General features: G+C 47.8%; 1 protein-coding gene across 1 annotated transcript in view; it reads right to left on the bottom strand.

Moving 5' to 3' along the window:
- Nucleotides 1-4512: 4512 nt before the first annotated feature.
- The window catches only part of LOC147120834 (immunoglobulin gamma-1 heavy chain-like), a 66576-nt gene continuing 48212 nt past the window's right edge, over nt 4513-22876 (bottom strand). The window contains exons 8-9 of the mRNA XM_085977182.1: nt 18407-18450; nt 4513-9243 (exon numbers count right to left, since the gene is read on the bottom strand). Coding sequence (XP_085833308.1) covers nt 9145-9243; nt 18407-18450 — 143 coding nt within the window. The 3' untranslated portion in view covers nt 4513-9144. The remainder of the gene's footprint in view (nt 9244-18406; nt 18451-22876) is intronic.

The following is a 22876-nucleotide window of genomic DNA, read 5'->3' as shown; positions in this document are numbered from 1 at the left end:
GACTATTCAATCCCTCTACCGGAGCAGCTGTTTCAGCGGTCTGTTGTTCTACGTTGACGTGAGTCAGCGTACTTTTGGCATCCAAGGGCTGCTCTGTTGCAGTCATCTCAGTCTGTGTTGCCACCTCAGCTCTTCCAATAACCTTTGAGAGCTCCGAACCCCTTTCGTTTGAATATTGAAGTTCGTGTTCAAGTTTTTCCCATTTCAGAGTCCTGTCCTTCAGCATATGCAGGAGTTGGCTGACCGTTAACTCCTCTGACATCAGACGTTTTGTGTGCTCCTGCTCCATTTTCTCCATCAGCTGCTTCTGTTGTCTTTCCAGATTCTCCAACTCTATATCAAAGAACTCTTTCGTTGCATTCAACTCTTGCTCAAAACGGCGAAGCATTTGTTCTAATTGCTGTTGTAGTTTGAAATGGAGTTGAGTTCGAGCCCGGTGTTCCTCAGAAATGGGCACATCAGTAGACTTGCCAGACTCAGAATCCACAGTTAAACTATGTTGTTGTTGCTCAGTGGAATTCTGTGCTGAAACTTTGTCTTTTGCACCTGAGTTGGGCTTACCATCATCCGTTCCAGAGTCTGGGCCGACTATCTTCACCGAGTTCTCACTCGTTATTGTTTGTAGGAAATGCCAGTCCATATTCATTTTCCTAATCCACTCCCGTCCTAGTAGTGGAGGACCTCCTTCAGATATCACATATAAGTCCATTATTTGACTGTCTTTGCCCTTGTGGACCACTGCAACCTCTATTTTCCCGATGGGGTACACTCTTTGCCCCGTGTATGTTTTCAATATAATCCCCGTATCCTGTAGGGGAATATGTTGGAATAACTTTCCGTAATCTTTCTTATTTATGACCGTCAATGCCGATCCAGTGTCCAATTCCAGTTTTACTTGGACTCCTTCTATCTGAAGAGTGACCCAAATTGTCTGGAGGTCTGCACCCTTACCAGCGTTGAGTACTCTTAAGCTAGCCAGTTCATTACAGCTTAAGCTAGCCAGTTCATTACTGCTAGCATCTGAATCGGACTCCTGTTCGGTCACCTTGTGTACCTTTGCGTATTTTCCTTGCGGTGACTTCTTGTTGCTGGTCTTCTTCCCTGACCTGCATACTCTAGCTATATGTCCAAGCCTACCACAAGTTCTACATTCTTGGTTTTTAAACCAACACTGGTTCTGATCATGCGTTGTCTTTCCACAACGATAACATTTGCCAGAACTCACACCCAATTTGTGTGCACTGAGCTCCGGTGACCGTAGCTGCATTACTGCCGTGCCTCTCGCTGCGGCTTCGTGTGCTGCTGCCATAGTGACCGCCTTCTCAAGCGTCAGCTCATTCTCCTCGAGCAGTCGCTTTTGTGTATCCTGTTTAAATAAACCACACACAAATTTGTCTCGTAGTGCATCTGTCAGTCCCGTTCCAAACTGGCAATATTTCACTAATTTACGCAATTCCAGCAAATATTCAGCATTGCTTTCATGCTGTAGCTGCCTTCTGTCATAAAATTTAAATCGTTCCGCTAGCATCAGCGGCGTGGGGTTTAGATGATCTTTCAGGACAGTAACAATCTCATCGAACGTCTTATCCGCCGGTTCATCTGGTGATAACAGGTGTTTCAATTGCCCGTATGTCTTCGCACCCATTAAATTTAATAATGTTAGAGCTTTATCTTGGTCACGAATTTTATTGGCCTTACAATAATTTTTTACTCTTTCAACATATATGGCCCAATCTTCGAGGTCACTATCAAAGGTGCTAATATTCCCGTGTTTAGGCATTGTAGATTTGCAATTTCTCAGATTTTCTTTTCTTTACTTGTTATCAAAGATGGCGGCTTCCCGCTCTTGCCGTCGTCCTCCGCCCACAAAATGGCGGTTTTCCCGCGCTTGGCGGTCTTCACCCGTCCCCCGACGCCGTCTCCCTTCAGCCCCCGAGTGCGGCCCTTATCTTCGCCGCAATCGCCCGAGTGCGGCCCTTATCTTTGGTCCCAATCGCTGGCCCGTGCTGCGCCTCGCACTTGAAGCGGCTCCCGGCCTCTGGCTCACCCGCTCGCGCGGCTCTTGCTCGCTCCCTCCCGGGCTCTGGCTTACCCACGAGGTTATGGAGGCTTCAGGGTCCTAATGCCTGTCGCTTCCAGTCGCTGGAAGCTGTCAGGATTTCTGCTGCCCTTCAGTTTTGAGTGGGGTGTTGAGGATTGAAACCTCTCTTCAACGTCCTGTCTTTGGACGAAGCCGCCGTGGAATAACTGCCGCAGGGTTCGAACCGACTCGTCGCCAGTGTTAAGTATGTGTATTGTATTGAACAATTAACACAAAGACTTAAACGTATAACTCAAACAGGTCTTTACTGGTTGGAGGTAGGGACTGCACGTAGGTCTTTACTTCATGCCCACAGGCGGGAACTGAGGGGAGATCAGTACCCACAGTACTATTTATACCCCATGGCCAGGAGTGGTGCTGCGTATCACTACGCCCTACAAGTAGTGCAGTCCTGTCCATAGGTTCAAAGTAGCACACATATTACATACACAACATCTTCAACATCTTTTCTTCATGTAAAAGGCTAGACAATGGTTTGTCTAAACAGACTCCACGTCCTCCGACCTGCAACCTGTGAGCCTTACTGTCAGGAAGCCCAGTTAACCACAAGCACGGCTGGTCACTGGAGATCACATGTGATGCCGACCACATTAGGAGAGAAATATCACACTAGACCACGTCTAGGGGCTAAACCACTGATCAAAATTCATGTATATTTCAAAATTATTCACAAAAGCAAAAAAAAGCAAAAATACTAAAGAGAGCAATAGTTGTAGAGTTATTTGACCGCACAGAATGGGGAATTGAGGTCGATCTTAATCCTTCCTGCCCGGTGAAACTGGGCAGGTGGACAGTTAAAAACTAACAGGTTGCTTACCCATTCGGAACTCGACCATTTCGTACCGTCTCCAATCTTAACCTGCAGACAGATCAGGCGGCCGCCTAAAGCAGACAGGGGTCCTCATGAATTTATGTAAATTGGGATCTTATTGCGTCAATTTTTCTGGGGCCGGAGCGGGGAAATCACTGTGGCTTTCTCGCCAGATTGACGGCTGCCACTCATGGGTTTCCCAATGGACGGTCCCTTGTCGAACAAGTCTGGACAAAGATGAGGGCCTACAGTGCGATGCGGGTAGGTCAGGCTTCACAAGCGATGCTCTGTGCCCATCCCTGGGACCTGTATCCGCAGACAGAAGCTGCCAACCATTCCTGCAAACCCCTGGCACATCTATCTGGCAAAGATCATGGGAATCTTCTCAGGGACAGCAGGGGGACAGTCCCAAAGTTGCACCGTCTGCTACATGCAGCATGCAGGGGCAGTAATGGCAACTTGTTTATTTATTTGTTTATGGGATGTGGGCGTCGCTAGCAAGGCCAACATTTACTGCCCATCCCTCATTGCCCTTGAGGAGGTGGTGGTGAGCCGTCCTCTTGAACCGCTGCAGTCCGTGTGGTGAAGGTACTCCCACAGTGCTGTTAGGGAGGGAATTCCAGGATTTTGACCCAGCGACGATGAAGGAACGGTGATATACTTCTAAATCAGGATGGTGTGTGACTTTGAGGGGAACTTGGAGGTGGTGGTTTTCCCATGTGCCTGCTGTCCTGTCCTTCTAGGTGGAAGAGGTCGCAGGTTTGGGAGGTGCTGCCGAAGAAGCCTTGGCGAGTTGCTGCAGTGCATCTTGTAGATGGTACACACTGTAGCCACGGTACGCTGATGGTGGAGGGAGCATCGCTGGGGGTTGTTCAAGACTGGCGAGCCGATCTTTCCACAAGGCGATGCGGGCTTCAGATGAGGTTGATTGTAATGGAACAACATTGTTCATGAAGCTCTTCCTTGACTTTAGGCGGGATGCTAATGGGTTGAGATGTTTTCTGAGGCTCTGTTTTTATCACCCTATTGTGAAACATGCCTTTAGTTGTCCCCAGCCCTTCAATTTTCCTCTGCTGTCACTATCCTGCTCCTTAAATCTCTCCAGATTTCTACCTGAAGTTGTGGTAATGAGCTGACAGTGGAAATGCAGTGCGAGCAGCCCCATTCCAACTCAGTCCTCCCTAACATGGTCTTAACTCTTTGGGACTTTGCTGACCATTTTTCCACAGAGATGATTTGGAAAAGAGTTACATTTAAAAGATTGGATTTTTAAAAAATGTGTGTTCAGAGAATATGCATTGAGATGAAAAATGCTAATTGGGTGGATGTTGAAATTGTTTCCCCAAAGCCTGATCAATAAGACATACGTTGGCCTGTCTGGGGATCTACTCCCAGGTGCCGCAGGGGATCACGGACAGGCCTTCCCTTCGGCTTGTTCTTCTTGAGCTGGCCTTGGGATTGTTGATGACACTGGTTCGGCCACATTGGCTTTATTGGATTTACATAAATTACATGCAGCATTTTAAAGTGTTGTGTCAAAATAATTAGAAAGTGTTCTTTATGTGGTGCAGAGATTCACAAACAATCTGAACACTGCTGATTTTAATTCAAAATCAATATTTTGCATTTTTAATACAAGAATATAAACAAGGGGGAAAGCATAATAAAACAGTTAAAAGTACAATTCATTGGGTGCAGATTGTAGCGCTGTTTCACAGTGAGCGAGCTGAGGAAGAGATTGTGCTATGTGGGAGAGAAAAAAAAAGGATGGGGGGGAGGCGGGAAAGGGCCAAAACAAAAATGTGGATAAAATAGAAGCAAAAATATAATGGGGGCCGAGATTATGATCTGAAATTGTTGAACTCGATGTTGAGTCCGGAAGGCTGTAAAGTGCCTAATCGGAAGATGAGGTGCTGTTCCTCGATTTTACGTTGAGCAATCTAGTATACTGTATTCGCTGCTCATGATGTGGTCTCCTCTACATTGGGGAGACCAAACGCAGGTTGGGTGACCGCTTTGCGGAACGCCTCCGTTCAGTCCGTAAGGGGGACCCCGAGCTTCCGGTCGTCTGTCACTTTAATTCACCGCCCCCATTCCCACTCAGACCTCACTGTACTCGGGCTCTTGCATTGTTCCATGGACCTGGGAGTGGAGCAGCGAGCGCAGCGAGTTTAAAAGCGGCGGCATCAGCGAGGCCCGACCAGAGCGGATCTGGGAGTGGAGCAGCGAGCGTGGCGAGTTTAAAAGCGGCGGCATCAGCGAGGCCCGACCAGAGCGGACCTGGGAGTGGAGCAGCAAGCGCAGCGAGTTTCAAAGTGGCGGCAGCAGCGAGGCTTACCAATTCAGCAGCGGGAGAGAGAGGTAAAAAATAATCAAAGTGTGACGTCACCAGGAAGCAGGTAAGTGATTGGTTGGTGAGTATTTCTCTCTTTTTTAAACTTTAACTCTGGTTTATAGTTACTAAGGTCTCTCTGGTGTAGCGGGGACTGTTGGTAAACCATTTAACAGTAGTATAATTAGTGGGATTGATTGATTAAATTTAAATTCAATTAATTAAAGGGTAAGTCTTGGCAGGACAGCCTGGCCATGTGGTATGCTCCTCCTGCAATAATCTATTTCATTTGCTTTCCAGTTTTAAAAAAGGGTTAGACCCGAAACGTCGACTCTGTTTTCTCTCCATGGATGTTGCCTGGCCTGCTGAGTTTTTCCAGCATTTTCTGTTGTTATTCTGTATTTATAATGTCTGATTTGAGATAGCTCTTTTGGAAGCTGATGAGCCTAGCTGGTCATGCCATTCTACAGAGCTCTTCCCTCTGTCACCGTGGTCCTGTCTGGTTCCCTTGGGCACGGTCTCTAGGGATTGGATGGACTCCACTGTTGTGCACACAGTAATCCAGAGACCACCTGACCAGGACACTGTGTAGTTCACCAGGACCTCAGGGGATCGGAGTTTGACTGATCTGCCAATATATTGCAGCATTGCAGACAATGGCAGCGTAACAAACGATAATACTAGAATAATAAAGCTGCTCATTGATTTCAGGAGTGACTATTGTTCACATATTTTACTAAAATATACCATTTTACAATTTAAGAGTAAAAGGGGTGAGTTTAACTTTCAGTGATGATTGAAGTGGGGGGTAGCAGATCAGATGCCCACTATACCCTCTGCCCATTTCCCTTTCTGTTGAGGTCGATCTGCTACACGCCACCACCGAAGGTTAAACTCACCCCATAAATCCTTTAAAAGCCAGACCTGCTCTGTCTGAGCGTTCGTTCCACATTTTCATTCTTCCCTATCTTTATACACATTATTTTATTTGCCATTATTTATCAGATAAATGCACTGGTTTAAGCTTTTTATTTCAAATTTAAATAACTTTTCTCCCAGTTGCTTTAAACCAGTCTCTGATTGGCTCAAACCTTACTCCAAATTAATTTTTTATTTGTTCCGGGCGCTAAACATCAGCCCATTGAAGTGACCAGATTCACTATTCTGCAAACATTCGGTCATTCCTTTCAGTGACCTGGGCGAAGTGGGTGTAGCGAATCATTAACAGAAGCCCAATTGAATCTGTTAGTGGGAGAAATCACAAGAACGAGCCAGACTCGCGCTCCTTGATTCTAATTGATAAGCAGGTTATTGTGGACAGGCACAGGTTGATAACATTAATTTTTATTTATTCAATTTTAATAATAGTGAATCTCCACCGATGATTTGGTGGGAAAGTGCACTGTGTGGTACTGAGCCCAACAGACCAAGGAGGTCCCAGGGGCGCACGGATCACTCACTATCCTGAGGCAGGGTCCCAGTGATGTGTGGGTCACTCACTATCCTGAGACAGGGTCCCAGTGGTGTGTGTGGGTCTCACTCACTATCCTGAGACAGGGTCCCAGTGGTGTGTGTGGGTCACTCACTATCCTGAGACAGGGTCTCAGTGGTGTGTGTGGGTCTCACTCACTATCCTGAGACAGGGTCCCAGTGGTGTGTGTGGGTCACTCACTATCCTGAGACAGGGTCCCAGTGGTGTGTGTGGGTCTCACTCACTATCCTGAGACAGGGTCCCAGTGGTGTGTGTGGGTCACTCACTATCCTGAGACAGGGTCCCAGTGGTGTGTGTGGGTCAATCACTATCCTGAGACAGGGTCCCAGTGGTGTGTGGGTCACCCACTATCCTGAGACAGGGTCCCAGTGGTGTGTGTGGGTCACTCACTATCCTGAGAAAGGGTCCCAGTGGTGTGTGTGTGTCACTCACTAACCTGAGACAGGATCCCAGTGGTGTGTTCGGGTCACTCACTATCCTGAGACAGGGTCCCAGTGGTGTGTGTGGGTCTCACTCACTAGCCTGAGACAGGGTCCCAGTGGTGTGTGTGGGTCACTCACTATCCTGAGATAGGGCCCCAGTGGAGTGTGTGGGTCACTCACTATCCTGAGACAGGGTCCCAGTGGTGTGTGGGTCACTCACTATCCTGAGACAGGGTCCCAGTGGTGTGTGGGTCACTCACTGTCCTGAGACAGGGTCCCAGTGGTGTGTGTGGGTCACTCACTATCCTGAGACAGGGTCCCAGTGGTGTGTGTGGATCTCACTCACTATCCTGAGACAGGGTCCCAGTGGTGTGTATGGGTCTCGCTCACTATCCTGAGACAGGGTCCCGGTGTAAAAGCAGGCATTCATCTCATTGTACCTGGCTTAGGGAGCAGGTGTGGATTCCTGCCTCTAATCTCCACCTAGTGACCCCTGAGGGAAAGTGTGTGTGCTGTGCGAGGATAAAATGATGGCCCCATAGGCTCCCGCGTGCAGAATGGGCTGTTGGAGCGAGGTAGTGGAGGGCCGCTGGGACCTATGGGACTTCAGTCCCACAAGGCTCTGCAACTTTAGGTGAGGAAATGCAACAATGATGGTTGAGCAGAAATACCAATAAACCACAGTGAACATCTGTGAGGTCTCAGGCCCCTGCAGCACTCACTGTCCTTCACCAAATCACTTGCAGGTGCTAAAGAATTTACTTCTAGTCACTATGCGCGTTAGATGGCAGCATATTCTGTAAGGTTTCGCAAAATTTCAGAAAATTTCTGCAGCCCTGAATATTATTTGATTAAAAGAAAACCTGGTTGGAATGTACCTTAAAAACCCAGGGCATCAAAAATGGCTGTCAGGCCTCATGGCAGAAGACAAAGACAGCCTGTCTGAACATCTCCCATCACTGGCTGAAGTACTTGAGGTACTTAAAACTGTCAATCAACTGCGGTTTAGGAAGTTCAACAGAGGAACAAAAGGATTGTTTGTTTGCACGAGCTACAATATTGACTCAAGGGCTTAAGCACTTGAAGCCGTCAATCAGTTGCGGTTGGGCGGTGACCGCAGGACAATGGATTGTTTACAAAGCACTTGAGTGCTGTTGACTGAACACTTAGGATTTGTTTGTCCAGCACTTGAGATATCGGTGGGACATTTTAAACTGAGCACAATCCAGTTTAAACATATGGGAAACACATTCAAACCCATTACAGTCAATAGGGACAGATCGATCCCTTTTGTATAGCCCAGATAGATCCAGATTTGGGCGCGAAGATAATGGCTCCCAATGAGGTATAAAGATAGCCCCTCAGGAAGCCACTCTCTCTCTCTCTGCCGCCTTGCCTCCGATGCCCTGCCTACAAGAAGAACAGCTCAGCAGCCCACCCAAAGAAGTGGAATACCAGCAGTTACTTTTGAATTACTGGGGTATCTCTACTTCGGGGCGGTGAAGAATCTAAGACAGGCTGCAGTGGCACGGAGCAGGCGTTCACTGGTGAGCATAGATTTTCTGGCCCATTACAAGGCAACCTAGATAGGTATTAGGGGTGGGAATTAAAGGGGAATTTTGTTAAATCGTAATTTTAGTCAATTTTCCCTCGATGTGTCCGTTTCTCCTCCCCGTTAAATAAAAGTGCTGTATTAAGCAAAGGTGTGCTATATTAAGCAAAGGTGTGCTGTATTAAGCAAAGGTGTGCTGTATTAAGCAAAAGTATGCTGTAATCATCATTATTTTCAATTTATTCTTTATTTCAATAAATACTGGTCTTCTTTGCACCCAACCATGAGTCTCGTTTTGTCTATATCACTACTGAAATAAGTCCGGCGGTCAGAACCAGAAAGGGGAGCGATTCAAAACTGCACGGGGCCTGGAGCAGCTCAGATACTTCTGACTGGCCAGAGACATAAACCCCACAACCAACCGCCCCACTTTTCTACAATTCGGTTCTCTCCTCACTGAGTAGGAATGTTGGGCCTGCGGTTTTCTGTCGAAAGAACTGAATATCGGCGTAATAGAGCTCTCCTTTCTCCAACTGAAACACAATGAAATACAGAAATACACAGTTTACAACACGGAAACAGGCGGCTCGCCCCAACCCACGCCTTTACCTGAAGCACAAACCTGTCAAGAACATACACAAGAACATAAGATGTAGGAGCAGGAGTCGGTCACTCGGCCCCTCGAGCCTGCTCCGCCATTTAATGAGATCATAGCTGATCTGATCTTGGCCTCAACTCCACTTCCCTGCCAACTCCCCATAACCCTCGGCTCCCTTTTTGTTCAAAAATCTGTCTATCTCCACCTTAAATATATTCAATGGCCCAGCCTCCACAGCCCTCTGGGGAAGAGAATTCCAAAGATTCACAACCCTCTGAGAGAAGAAATTCCTCCTCATCTCCGTTTTAAATGGGTGCCCCCTTATTCTGAAATTATGCCCCCTTGTTCTAGATTCCCCCACGAGGGGAAACATCCTCTCTGCATCCCACATCAGAGGATCCCATTAATACATTGCTGAGGCTCCGTCAGCCTTCTGCTAAAGGCACTGGCCCTCAGTAAAGCTCCACGGACCTCCAGTACCTGGTCTCACTGGCCTTTGTTTATGTCCGACCCTAGACCTGAACTCCCGACGGGAGTTGACAGCAGGGGGCTGGGACAAACGGCAGACCATCAGCCCTTCACAACGTGAGGCCCAGGAGATTTGAACTCTCAGGCCTCCTCTGCATAGGCCCCATCGCTGTCCTGCCCAAACACGGCGGGAAGCACTCGCTGGCAGGTGGGCGGGTGGCAGCGGGGTTTCGGGCAGCAGGAGGCTGTGACTGGGGACTGAAGGAACGGTAAGGTGTCGGGAGGGAATCGTGCTCAGGGAAGGGAAGGAAAGCCCAGGGCAGGGGAGCATTCATAGGATTACGCAGGATATACGGCTCAGAAACAGGCCATTTGGCCCAACCAGTCCATGCTGGTGTTTATGGTCCACTCGAGCCTCCTCCCGTCTTTCCTCATCTAACTCGATCAGCGTCACCCTCTATTCCCTTCTCCCTCATATGCTTGTCCAGCCTCCCCTTAAATGCATCGATACTGTTCGCTTCAACCACTCCCTGTGGTAGCGAGTTCCACATTCTCACCACTCTCTGGGTAAAGAAGTATCTTCTGAATTCCCTATTGGATTTCTTGGTGACTATCTTATATTGATGGCCTCTAGTTATGCTCTTCCCCATTAGTGGAAACACTCTCTCTGTATCCGCTCTATCAAAACCTTTCATAATTTTAAAGATCTCTATTAGGTCACTCCTCAGCCTTCTTCTTTCAAGAGAAAAGAGATCCAGCCTGTTCATCCTTTCCTGATATGTATAACCTTGCATTTCTGGTATCATCCTTGTAAATCTTCTCTGCACCCTCTCCAGTGCCTCTATATCCTTTTTATAGTATGGTGACCAGAGCTGTACACAGTACTCCAAGTGTGGTCTAACCAAGGTTCAATACAGGTTTAGCATAACTTCCCTACTTTTCAATTCTATCCCTCTAGAAATAAACCCTAGTCCTGGTCCTCTGGCCCCACAAGACAAATTTCTAGCAAGTCCCTTTCTCATTTTAAACCCCTTGAATAAATCATCCCTCAACCTTCGAAACTCCAGACAATACAAGCCAGGTTGATGCAACCTGTCCTCATAATTTAACCCTTTAACCGTGACAAAGCACTCAGACTGACTTCCTGCTCTTTGAAAGCTCACTGTCCGTGGCCTGACTGCAACAAGCACAGACTCTGGCTGCAATCTGTCACTGAAACTGACACCACACACACAAATTAGAAAGGGTTTCACAGAAATAAAACCCTTCTAACAAAACCTAAACACATGTCAGGTGCTCACACACACTGAGAATCTGCTGCACGTGCTCCTGACACTCCCAGCAGCTCAACGTCCCTCTGCCTGCACATTAAGGTGGGACTTAACAAGAGGGAGGAGGCCAGGGCTGGAGGAGGGGCCCACAACCACAAGCCCCGAGTGCCTTTGGAGGGGAGCACCTTGGAAAGGATTGGGCCTGAGAGCAGAGGGATTGGGACAGGGTGAAGCTGGAGGCCTCGCCCTCACTCAGGGTTGGTAGCATCTTATGTTATTCCTTCTCTCCCTACTGACATCCTGGCCCACCATCACCCAGGCTTCCAGTCAGGCCCAACTGGCTCAGTGTATTGCCGCATAAGTGATTTCATGATGTAGTTAGGACCGTGATTGCCATTTTAGGTCGGAGCTGGTGGGAGCCTGGGCCGTCATCACTCCGACCCGTCCCACGGGCGATGGCACGACAGATTTAAATGAGGCCGGTGGCTCACAATCGCAGAGAGGAGGGGGTGCTCTTCACCGCTGGAACGGTCACCTGACCAGCTCACGCCCCCCGGTCAATCACCTGATCAGCACGCGATCCCCCAGTCGGTCACCTGACCAGCACACGCCCCCGTCGGTCGGTCACATGACCCTCACACGCACCCCCTCAGTCAATCACCTGACCAACACGCTCCCTCAGTCGAATACCTGACCAGCATGCTCCTTCAGTCGATCACCTGACCAGCGCGCTCCCTCAGTCGGTCACCTGACCAGCACACGCTCCCCCGGCCCGGAATTCAAACTAGGCCCCTACCTGTGAAATTCAGGTGAGCTCAGGATCAGGCTCGGCCTATTATTAGGGGCAGGGTCACTGAGCACTTGGACAATAGGAGCTTATCAGAGAGAGCCTGCATGGATTGTAAAGCATAATCATGTCTAACGAAACTAGTTGAATTTTTTGATGAGGTAACTCACGTGTGTGGTGTATGTAACCTGTTCCACCTTAAGAGAACTTAAGCCTGTTCCACCTTAAGAGATGTGCTACTTTCTCTGGCTGCTGTATACGTAATACCGGTGGTGACCACCGGTATATAAGCACTGTGTAGTAAGATGTATTGCAGATCGTCCTGACCTCCAACCAGTAAAGACCTGTTGAACTTTAAGCTTGCAGCCTGTGTGTTATTAATTACAACTAGAACACACAGACTTTACAGTGGCGACGAGTCAGATTCTTACCCTGCGGCAGTTATATCCACGGCGGCTTCATCCACTGAACGGACGTCGAAGAGAGGTTTCCACCCTCATCACCCTGCTGGAAGACACGTCGCACGGCAGACATCGAGAAACCAGAGTGCAGAAGACACCCTGAACTCGAAGCCTCCATCAGCGGCTGTCAGCTATCTTCTTTCTACCTCGGTAGTGGGTAAGCCGGGCAGCGACGCGACCAGAAAATCGGCCACGTTGGCTGTACAGACGGGGAGGGAAGACGGAGGAATAAGGGCAGTGAGATCGATCGCGACCGGAGATAAGGGCCGGGCCACATTCGGGCCGAAAGGCGCAGCGCGGGGACATCGATCGCGGCTGGTGATAAGGGCCGGGCCGCATTCGGGCTAAAAAGGTGCAGCGTCTGGGGGCAACTGAAGGCGCGAGAGCCGCGGTGAAGCGGAGACAGCGTCGGGGGAAGGGTGAAGACCGCCAAGCGCGGGAAAACCGCCATTTTGTAGGCGGAGGACGAAGAAAAGAGCGCTGAAGCCGCCATCTTGGATAAAAATAAAAAAGAAATTAAATTGCAACGATGCCTAAACATGGGAACATTAATACATTTGATAGCGACATCGAAGATTGGGCTATGTATGTAGAACGCATACAAAATTATTGTAAAGCAAATAAAATCCCAGATGCAGAGAAAGCACTAACATTATTAAACTTAATGTGTGCGAAGACATACGGGCAATTGAAACACCTTGTATCACCAGATGAACCGGCGGATAAGACGTTCGAGGAGATTGTTACTGTCCTGAAAAATCACCTAAACCCCACACCGCTGATGCTAGCGGAACGATTTAAATTTTACAGCAGAAGGCAGCTGAAGGATGAAAGCAATGCTGAATATTTAATGGAATTGCGTAAGCTAGCAAAGTACTGTCAATTCGGAACGAGATTGACAGAGGCGCTACGAGATAAATTTGTGTGTGGGTTATTAAAAGAAGATACACAAAAGCGATTGCTCGAGGAGAATGAGCTGACACTTGAGAAAGCGGTCACTATGGCAGCAGCACACGAAGCCGCAGCGAGAGGCACGGCAGTAATGCAGCTACGGTCACCGGAACACAGTACAAATAAATTGGGTTTGAGTACTGTAAAATGTTATCGTTGCGGAAAGACAACGCACGATCAGAACCAGTGTTGGTTTAAAAACCAAGAATGCAGAACGTGTGGCAGGCTTGGCCACATAGCTAAAGTATGCCGGTCAGGAAAGAAGACCAGCAACAAAAAGTCACCGCAAGGAAAATACATAAAGGTACACAAGGTGACAAAGAACAGTTCGACTGAACAGAAGTCAGATTCAGACGCTAGCAGTAATGAACTGGGTAGCTTAAGAGTACACAACGTTGGTAAGGATGCAGATCTCCAGACAATTTGGGTCACCCTTCAGATAGCAGGAGTCCAAGTAAAGATGGAATTGGACATTGGATCGGCATTGACGGTCATGAATAAGAAAGATTACAAAAGGTTATTCCAACATATTCCCCTACGGGATACGGAGATTATATTGAAAACCTACACGGGGCAAAGAGTGTACCCCGTCGGAAAGATAGAGGTAAAAGTGGTCCACAAGGGCGAAGAAAGCCAAGTAATGGACTTATATGTGCTACCTGAAGGAGGTCCACCACTACTGGGACGGGAGTGGATTAGGAAAATGAATATGGACTGGCACTCCTTGAAGGCACTAACGGTAGATTCTGGGGAAACAGATGTCAAACCTAAACGATTGTCCAGAATATTGGATGATGCGAAAGAGGTGTTCCAGCAGGGACTGGGAACACTGAGAGGAATTACGGCAAACATCAAGATTGATGAACATGCACGACCAAAATTTTTTAAAGCCAGACCGGTACCCTATGCAATACGACCTGCTGTAGAAGCGGAACTGGAAGCGCTAGAACGTTCAGGTGTACTGTCTAAGGTAGATTGGAGTGAGTGGGCTATGCCCATTGTTCCCGTTATGAAACGTCCTTCAAGCAACAAGCCAGGAGAACCAGGGAAGGTTCGCATCTGTGGAGATTTCAAAATCACCGTTAATCCAGTGCTTCACACGGTGCAGTATCCGCTTCCGCGGATTGAGGATATTTTTGCTTCGTTGTCTGGAGGGAAACACTTCACCAAGATAGACCTGGCGCAGGCGTACTTGCAGATGGAGGTTGAAGAAGAGTCACGCCAATACCTCACGATCAACACGCATCGAGGTTTGTACCGGTACAATAGACTGGTTTTTGGAGTGGCATCGGCTCCAGCAATTTGGCAGAGGGCCATGGAGCAGGTATTACAGGGAATTCCAGGCACACAATGTTACCTGGACGATATTCTGATTACAGGTGATGGTGATGAAGAACACCTCGCAAACTTGGAACTGGTGCTCAACAGACTGAAAGAGTATGGACTTAGAGTTAATCGGCAGAAATGCGAGTTCTTCCAGAAGCGGATCTCGTACTGTGGTCATGTCATTGACCGGGAGGGGCTTCATAAGTCTCCTGACAAGATAGAGGCAGTAGTAAAGGCTCCCGCTCCGGATAATGTCTCTCAATTGAGGTCGTTTCTAGGATTGATTAACTATTACCATAAATTTCTACCAAATCTATCCACGGTACTGCACCCGCTAAATGCTCTTTTACAGAAGGGGGTACCATGGCAATGGAGCGAAAACTGTAAGAAGGCATTTCGCAAAAGCAAAGAATTGATCACCTCAGAGGAAGTGTTGGCTCACTTCAACCCGACACTGCCTATTCGGTTGGCTTGTGATGCTTCTCCATATGGTATTGGGGCAGTACTCTCACACAAGTTGCCAAATGGCACGGAAAGGCCAGTCGCGTTTGCATCCAGATCATTGACCTCCGCTGAGCGCAACTATGCACAGATCGATAGGGAGGCTCTCAGCCTTGTATGGGGAGTGAAGAAGTTTAATCATTACCTGCAGGGCCAAAAATTCACACTTCTGACAGACCATCAGCCGTTGGTATCCATTTTTAACCCTAAGAAGGGTGTTTCAGTGATGACAGCACAGCGTCTCCAGAGATGGTCCCTTTTCCTAGGGGCACATCAATATCAAATAGAATTCAAAGGTACGAAGCAGCATGGCAATGCTGATGGGCTGCCACGCCTGCCACTACCTGAAGAAGAAGAAACGACGAAAGTTGACCCTGTTGAGTTATTTCATTCGACCATCATCGAGTGTTTACCAGTCACCAATGCAAGTATTGAAAGGGAAACCAGGAATGACCCGACACTGTCCAGAGTCTACGAGGTGACAGTGAAAGGATGGCCAACACATGGTGATCCTCTGTTACCGGCATTCTCGGCAAGGCGAGACCAGCTGTCCGTCTGCCATGGTACTTTGATGTACGGGACAAGAGTGATTATTCCTCCCAAGTTAAGGGAAAGAGTTCTAAAAGAACTGCATGAAGGTCATCTGGGGGGAGTTAAGATGAAAAGTCTTGCTAGGGCTTATGTATGGTGGCCGGGTATTGACCAACAGATAGAAGAGTTGACGAAAAGCTGCGCTGGGTGCCAAAAAGTGCAAAATGCACCTCCGATCGCACCACTACACCCATGGGAATGGCCTTCAGCCCCATGGCAACGCGTACATATTGACTTTGCTGGTCCATTCATGGACTCCATGTTCCTAATTGCAGTGGACGCACATTCCAAATGGCCAGAAGTAATCAAGATGAATACCACTACTTCAGAAAAGACAATTGCGGTGTTAAGAACAACATTCGCAAGGAACGGATTGCCAGAACAGATCTGTTCGGACAACGGACCACAGTTCGTGTCGGAAGAATTCCATAAATTCTTAAAGAAGAATGGGGTGAAACATTATACCTCTGCCCCATATCACCCGGCGACAAACGGGTTGGCCGAGAGATTTGTCCAAACATTCAAAAAGGCAATAAAGGCCATGAACGATGATCAGATTCCGCTACAGCACAAGGTGGACAATTTCCTAATGGCGTATCGAAACGCCGCTCATGCAGTGACTAACCAAAGTCCTGCCACGATGTTTTATAACAGGAGGTTGCGGTCCAGGTTGGACTTGTTAAAACCAAATGTGCGGAGGGAAGTGGAAAACAAACAGTTCCGGCATATTAATAACAAGTCCACGCGAAGTTTCGAAGTAGGACAACCAGTGTTGGCAAGGGGCTATGGAAACGAAAAATGGCAGCCCGGAACAATTCGGGCCAGACAAGGACCTCTGATGTACACAGTAGATATTGGTAACAATGTGATAAGGCGTCATGCGGATCAATTGGTAGAATCAAGAGCAAGAGTCGAACCCATGCTTGCGACAGAGACAACTGTGGAAGACGTTAATGAACCTGAAGCATCTACCTCGGCAGGGACTGTACCTGATGATGACGTCCAATACATAGGGAACCAACAAGCAGAGTCACCTCAGCAACAAGAATCAGAGACCACTGAAAGGCGTTATCCAGACCGAATCAGAAGGCCTCCTGAGAGACTGAACCTTTGAACTGTTTATACCTGAAGTTATATATGTATATATGTTATGATGTTATGTTAAATGGGGATATGACTATTAAGCTAAAAAGGGAGGATTGTGGTGTATGTAACCTGTTCCACCTTAAGAGAACTTAAGCCTGTTCCACCTTAAGAGATGTACTACTTTCTCTGGCTGCTGTATACGTAATACCGGTGGTGACCACCGGTATATAAGCACTGTGTAGTAAGATGTATTGCAGATCGTCCTGACCTCCAACCAGTAAAGACCTGTTGAACTTTAAGCTTGCAGCCTGTGTGTTATTAATTACAACTAGAACACACAGACTTGACAACGTGGCAGATAAGGGAGAGTCCATGGATGTCGCTCATATGGACTTAAGCATTCAAAAAGGTTCCAGCTTAGAATAGATGGAGCTGGTCTCCTAGTCAGTGACATCACCAGAGTGCCCAAGTGACCCAGACGGCTGGTTTTGTTACAGCAGGAAATTCAATGTCATCTTTTTAAAATGGCAATGAATTCACTGCATGTCCAGAGTCACACTGTCACACATACACATTTCTGTTTACTTGAACAAGGTATGGCAATTAGACCTTATGGCTTTAAGGGGATGCACCACATTTTACTCAGCTCCACCTAAGCTCCACCTGAAATAGATCAGAATATTCTCTAAACGGTGAGAAGCTGGGAACAGTGGGGGAGCCGAGAGATTTAAGGGTCCATGTACAGAAATCACTAAAAATCAGTGGACTGGTACAGAAAGTAATTATAAAGGCTCATAGAATGTTGGCCTTTATCTCGGGGGGCTTGAATACAAAGGGCGGACGTTATTCTACACCTGTATAAAACTCTGGTTAGACCACATCTGGAGTGACTGCATTCAGTTCTGGGTACTGCCCCTCAGGAAGGATATTGGCCTCGGAGGGGGTGCAGTGGAGACCTACCAGAATGATTTGGGGGCTAAAAGGGTTCGATGTGTTCCTCAGACTAGGCTTGTATTCTCTCAAGTATAGAAGATTAACGAGCAATCTAATCGAGGTGTTTAAGATGATTGAAGGGGTTGAAAGGGAGATAGAGAGAAACGATTTCCTCTGGTGGGGGGAGTCCAGAGCAAGGGCCAACAATCTTAAAATTAGAGCCAGGCCGTTCAGGGGTGATGTCAGGAAGCATTTCTTCACACAAAGGGCAGTGGAAATCTGAAATCTCTCTCCCCAAAGAGCCGAGGCTGGGGGTCAATTAAAAATTCTAAATTAAGATGGATCGATTTTTGTTGGGTCAGGGTATTAAGTATTACGGAACCATGGCGGGTAGCTGGAGTTGATACAGAGATCAGTCATGATCTCATTGAATGGCGGAACAGTTCGAGGGGCTGAATGGCCTCCTCCTGTTCCTATGTCCCCTCACTCACGGCCATGGTCAATGGTACTGTCCAAGCTTACTGCTGATCAGCAGTTGCTTGGTGTGATAGTGGGAGGGGTTGCTGCCGTTTGTGATCTGTTTCCCAGCAAGAGTCAGCTCCTTCAGAACAGCACTGTTCACCACAGTAAAGGAAACACCCTACAGCGTACGGGGCTAAAGAGGAAGGAACGGTGTGTATTTAACAGCATGGTGTCTGTTAAAAGCTGTTGTTCAGTACTCACCACAGTAGAGGTTGCGGCTTCCTGTGTATTAGTTTGGGTTTCAGCTGAAATAAAATAAGAACCTGTCTGAGTTTTGGAGCTGCCACATGTGTGACTGATAATCACCGTGAAACCGCCGTGTGGTCAGAAACTGTTGGACTGTATCCCATTCAGCAACTTGCAGCAAACCATGCAGCATACACATGGGGACAAGCCGCACACTCTGTCAGCGCTCTACACGTGTACAACACCAACGGCAGCCGTGGCTCAGTGGGCAGCACTCTCTAGGTGGGAGGTGCTAGGAGTGAGCCAGGTGTGACTGGTTGCCTAATTGCAGCTGGGTGTTGGAGGGAGTTTTGGAAAAAGTTGGTGGAGGGTTTTGGGGTGTGGTTTGCAGGTTTTGGGGCCTTTTTGGCCCACAAAGAACAGCCAGATGGCTGCTGAGGGGTCCGGAGTGCTGAGCCCCTCGGAGGACAATGTTCTCGAGAGGAATTTGATGCGGGAAGAAACTGTAGTGGGTAGGGGAACAAAAAGGCCCAAAGATTTGGGCCGGGACCTCAGAAGGATCGGTAAAGAAAATACCGTCGTAGTACAATGTGAAGACAGGAAGATTCGAGCCTGGGATATAATCCAGGCAGTTCAGGAGGACTGTGGTGAAGGAAGTTGTTTTGCATGCCGTCCGAAACCAAGTGTGGGATTTGAGGTGACGGTGAGTGGCTGTGAGGAGGTCGAGAGACTGCTGCTCAGTCTGAAAGTTGGGGAGAAATTTTTGGAGGTGACCCTGCTGTATTCTGAGGAGGTGGTGGTTTCATTTTTGAACTTGCCTGTGTACATCGAGGACGAAGTGCTGAGCAAGAAATTGGAGTCGTGGGATATTAAAATCTGTTCCGAAATCAAAAGGAGGTACTACCCGGGAACAAGGGTGGCAGACGGAACCCGGTATGTCAAGGTGCGATTCCCGGAGGGGGTAAAGTCTTTGCCTTATAGTATGAAGTTCGAGGCTCTGGAGGGAATACAATACTTTCGGGTGCTGCACGACAATCAAGTAAAAGTATATTACTATTGTTTGGGACATGATCATCTCGTGAGACATTGCCCTGATTTGTATTGCTACAATTGTGGTGAGTCGGGACATATCGCGCGGAGCTGCAAGGCAGCGAGCTGTGGGGTGTGTCGTAAAGGCCCCGCCCGCTGTGAGTGTGTGGCGGAAGGGAGCGAAATGAGCGATGAGATGGGAGAAGGAGCAGGAAAGGAGTGTGGAACGGCCGGAGGTGCGGTGCAGTCGGAGGACACAGCCGGTAAAATGGAGGAAAAAGGAGCACAGGAAGAGGCAGAGGTTGGTGGAGCGGAGATGGAGTTGGAATTGGCGGAAAACACGGCGACTGCCATGGAGGGGAATAAAGACAGCGGCGGGCAGCAAGGGTCGAGTGCAGACTCGAGCCTTTGTGCAGTTCGGCTCCCCCTGGGGAGTCTGGTGTCGGCGGGGGCAGAGGAGGCGGGAGTGGGGTGTGTGGTGGATGTGAGTGCTCCGGGGAAAGGAGCGGAGTGGATATTATGGTGGCCGGGAGGGGGCAGGGCGGGGAGAGAGTGCAGGAGGCAGAGGCCTTAAAGGGACAGCAGAATGGGATCGGCGAGATGGAGACGTTAGAAGAGAGCAATCTAGGTGAGCCATTTTCCCATGGAGTGAGGGAACAAGGTGCAAGGGTCAGAAGTGGAGATGTGGTCGAAGGGGGCGGCACAGTGGGAGAAACTGCGATAGCAGGAAGACTCTCACTGGGAGATGAAGTATCTGATGGGGAGCAGGATTATGTATCTGACGGGGAGCAGGCACAGGGGGTTGCAGAAGAGCTTGGGTGTGAGGAATTAGAGGGGGACAGAGACATGGATGTCGGGGATGGGGTGGCATCTTGTGGAAAGGGAAAGGTTAGTGAGAGGCAGAAGGAGGGAGAAAGGGCAGCCCCTGGGCCCAAAGGTAAGGCAAAGAAGAGGCTGAAACAGCAGGGAGGGGTTAAACAGGAGGGGAAAAAGAGCCGGAGGCTGCAGGAAAAAGCAACAGCTGCCCGAAAAGTTGAGAAGGAGCGCGAGAGGAGGGAAGAGCCAGAGATTAAATAATGGGGAGATTATTGTGCATACTTCCCTTCTTTGGAGCCATGATTACATTGGTCTCGATCAATGTGAACGGTCTGAGGGGTGAGAAGAAATTGCAGCAGTTGTTGCAGGGTTTTAAAGGCACGGACTTGTTGTGTCTGCAAGAAACCTTTTGGGATGAGGATATTCTGGAAAGAGTTCAGAAGGTTTGGAAGGGAGAGGTGTTTGCAAGTTGTGCGAACAACAACCGTAGAGGGGTGGCTGTTTTGGTGAGTCCGTCCATAGAAGAGAATGTTGCCTTGGTGGACAAGGACACTGAGGGAAGATTTTTACGGCTAAGGGTAAAATTGGAAGGTTTTAACTGTAATCTTTTTAATATCTATGCACCGAACGACCATGGAAATGTCGCAAGTTTTTTCGGGGGTTATTCACTAAAGTGGCAGAGGTGGAAAATCCTTGTATTGTGGGGGATTTTAATGTATTTTTATCTTGGATGGACATTTCAGCCCAGATGACTTTTAAAGAGGATAACTCCAGAGGGATGATTACAAAAATGATGGCAAATTTAAATTTGAGAGACTTATGGAGGGACCGGAACCCCATAAAAAGGGAGTTCTCCAGAGCAGGTTGGGTGGATGATGTTTTAAAACAGAGCCGAATAGATTTTGTGCTAATGCGGGAAGGGTTAAGTTCGGAGGTGATGGAGATTTTTTATAAAAAAGTATTTTTTAGTGATCACTCGGCTTTGGTTCTTAGAATTAGGAACAGCAGAGTTAAGATCAGTTCAGGGGTGTGGATTTTAAACAATCAATACCTGAAGGAAAGTGCTTATAAAGAAGGGATTTTAAATATAATAAGGAATGCCCAGAGGGAACTTTTGTTCTTGAAAGAAAGAAGAGTTTGGTGGGACAATTTTAAATACGAGGTTAAAAAAATTTCGGTGCATTATGGGAAAAAGAGGGCGGCAGCTAACCGGTATCGAGAAGAGAATTTAAACAGAAGGTTTATGGATGTCTGTAAGGCAGTGGATGGAGGGGATAAGGGAGCTGAGACTAAGTTACGGGTGCTAAAGGAAGAATGGGAATTACTGCAAGCGGAAAAATGCAAGGGGGCCATTCTCCGTGCAAAGGCTAGAGATGCATTGGAGGGCGAAAGATGCACTGGATATTTTCTAGAGCAAGAGAAGCGGCGACAGAGATTATCGTTAATTGAGGAATTGAAGGTGGGGGAGAGGATTATTCATGAAAGTGGGGAGATTTTGGAGGCAGCTAGCAGCTTTTATCAAGAGCTATATACAAAAGAAGACATTTCCAATTTGGAGATGGAGAGGGTTACTGCTTTTATTGAAAAGGGTTTGAAGGAGGATGAGAGAGGCATGTGTGATAAAGAAGTAGGATTAGCAGAAATAAAAGTAGCAATAAGTGGAATGAAGGGGGAGAAAAGCCCAGGGTCCGATGGACTAAGTGCAGAATTTTATAAGGAATTTTTCGAGATTTTAAGTCCATTGCTCTTAGGAGTTTTTAAGGAAATTGAAATTGAGGGAGGCCTGGCCCCATCTATGAGGAGAGGTATCATAAGCTTAGCTTATAAAAATAAAGGGGATAGACGGGATCTGAAGAATTGGAGGCCCATCACACTATTAAATGTGGATTATAAGATCTTGGCGAGGGTTATGGCAAACCGTTTGAAGGAGGTGTTACCGGAGATAGTTTGGCCCTCTCAGTCCTATGGAGTCATAGGCCGGGACATTGCGGATTCTGTGGTCTCAATCCGAGATACGATAGAACTCATGGAAGAGAGTGGGAGGGAGGCTTATGTATTAAAGATAGATCAAGAGAAAGCCTTTGATAGGGTCTCTCATGAGTTTTTATTGAAGGTTTTGGAAGCATTTGGTTTCAAGGAAAATTTCATTCAGTGGATAAGGATTATTTATTCAAACATATTTAGCTGTGTTAAATGTAATGGTTTTTTATCCAAGTATTTTCCGATACAGAGATCGGTGAGGCAGGGTTGTCGCCTGTCCCCACTGCTGTACACATTGGTAGCAGAACCATTAGGTTACATGATGCGAAAGAAACAAGGAGTAGTTGGGATTGTGGTACCCAGTTCCGGGCTGGTTTCGGTGATACACCAATATGCAGATGACACAACCTTAACATTGAGAAATGGGGAGTCAGTGAGAAAAGCTATGGAGGTAGTGGAGGAATATTGTAGACCTTCAGGTGCCAGAGTGAATTATAGTAAGTCCCAATGCCTGGTTGAAGGGAGGGGAAGGGGGGAATGTTGGGGGAATGTCCCTTTAAGGTGGTGGAGGTTGTGGAAGTGCTGGGGGTGCATATGGGGTGCAAGAAAGACAGGGAAGAATTGGATCGATTAAATTGGGAACCGAAGGTTATGAAAATT

This window comes from Somniosus microcephalus, chromosome 3, assembly GCF_052327205.1.
Source record: "Somniosus microcephalus isolate GS21.2 chromosome 3, FLI_Smic_1.0, whole genome shotgun sequence".
NCBI classification, from domain to species: domain Eukaryota; kingdom Metazoa; phylum Chordata; class Chondrichthyes; order Squaliformes; family Somniosidae; genus Somniosus; species Somniosus microcephalus.
The sequence above is the reverse complement of the archived record's forward strand: the minus strand, read 5'-3'. Positions and strand labels throughout refer to the sequence as shown.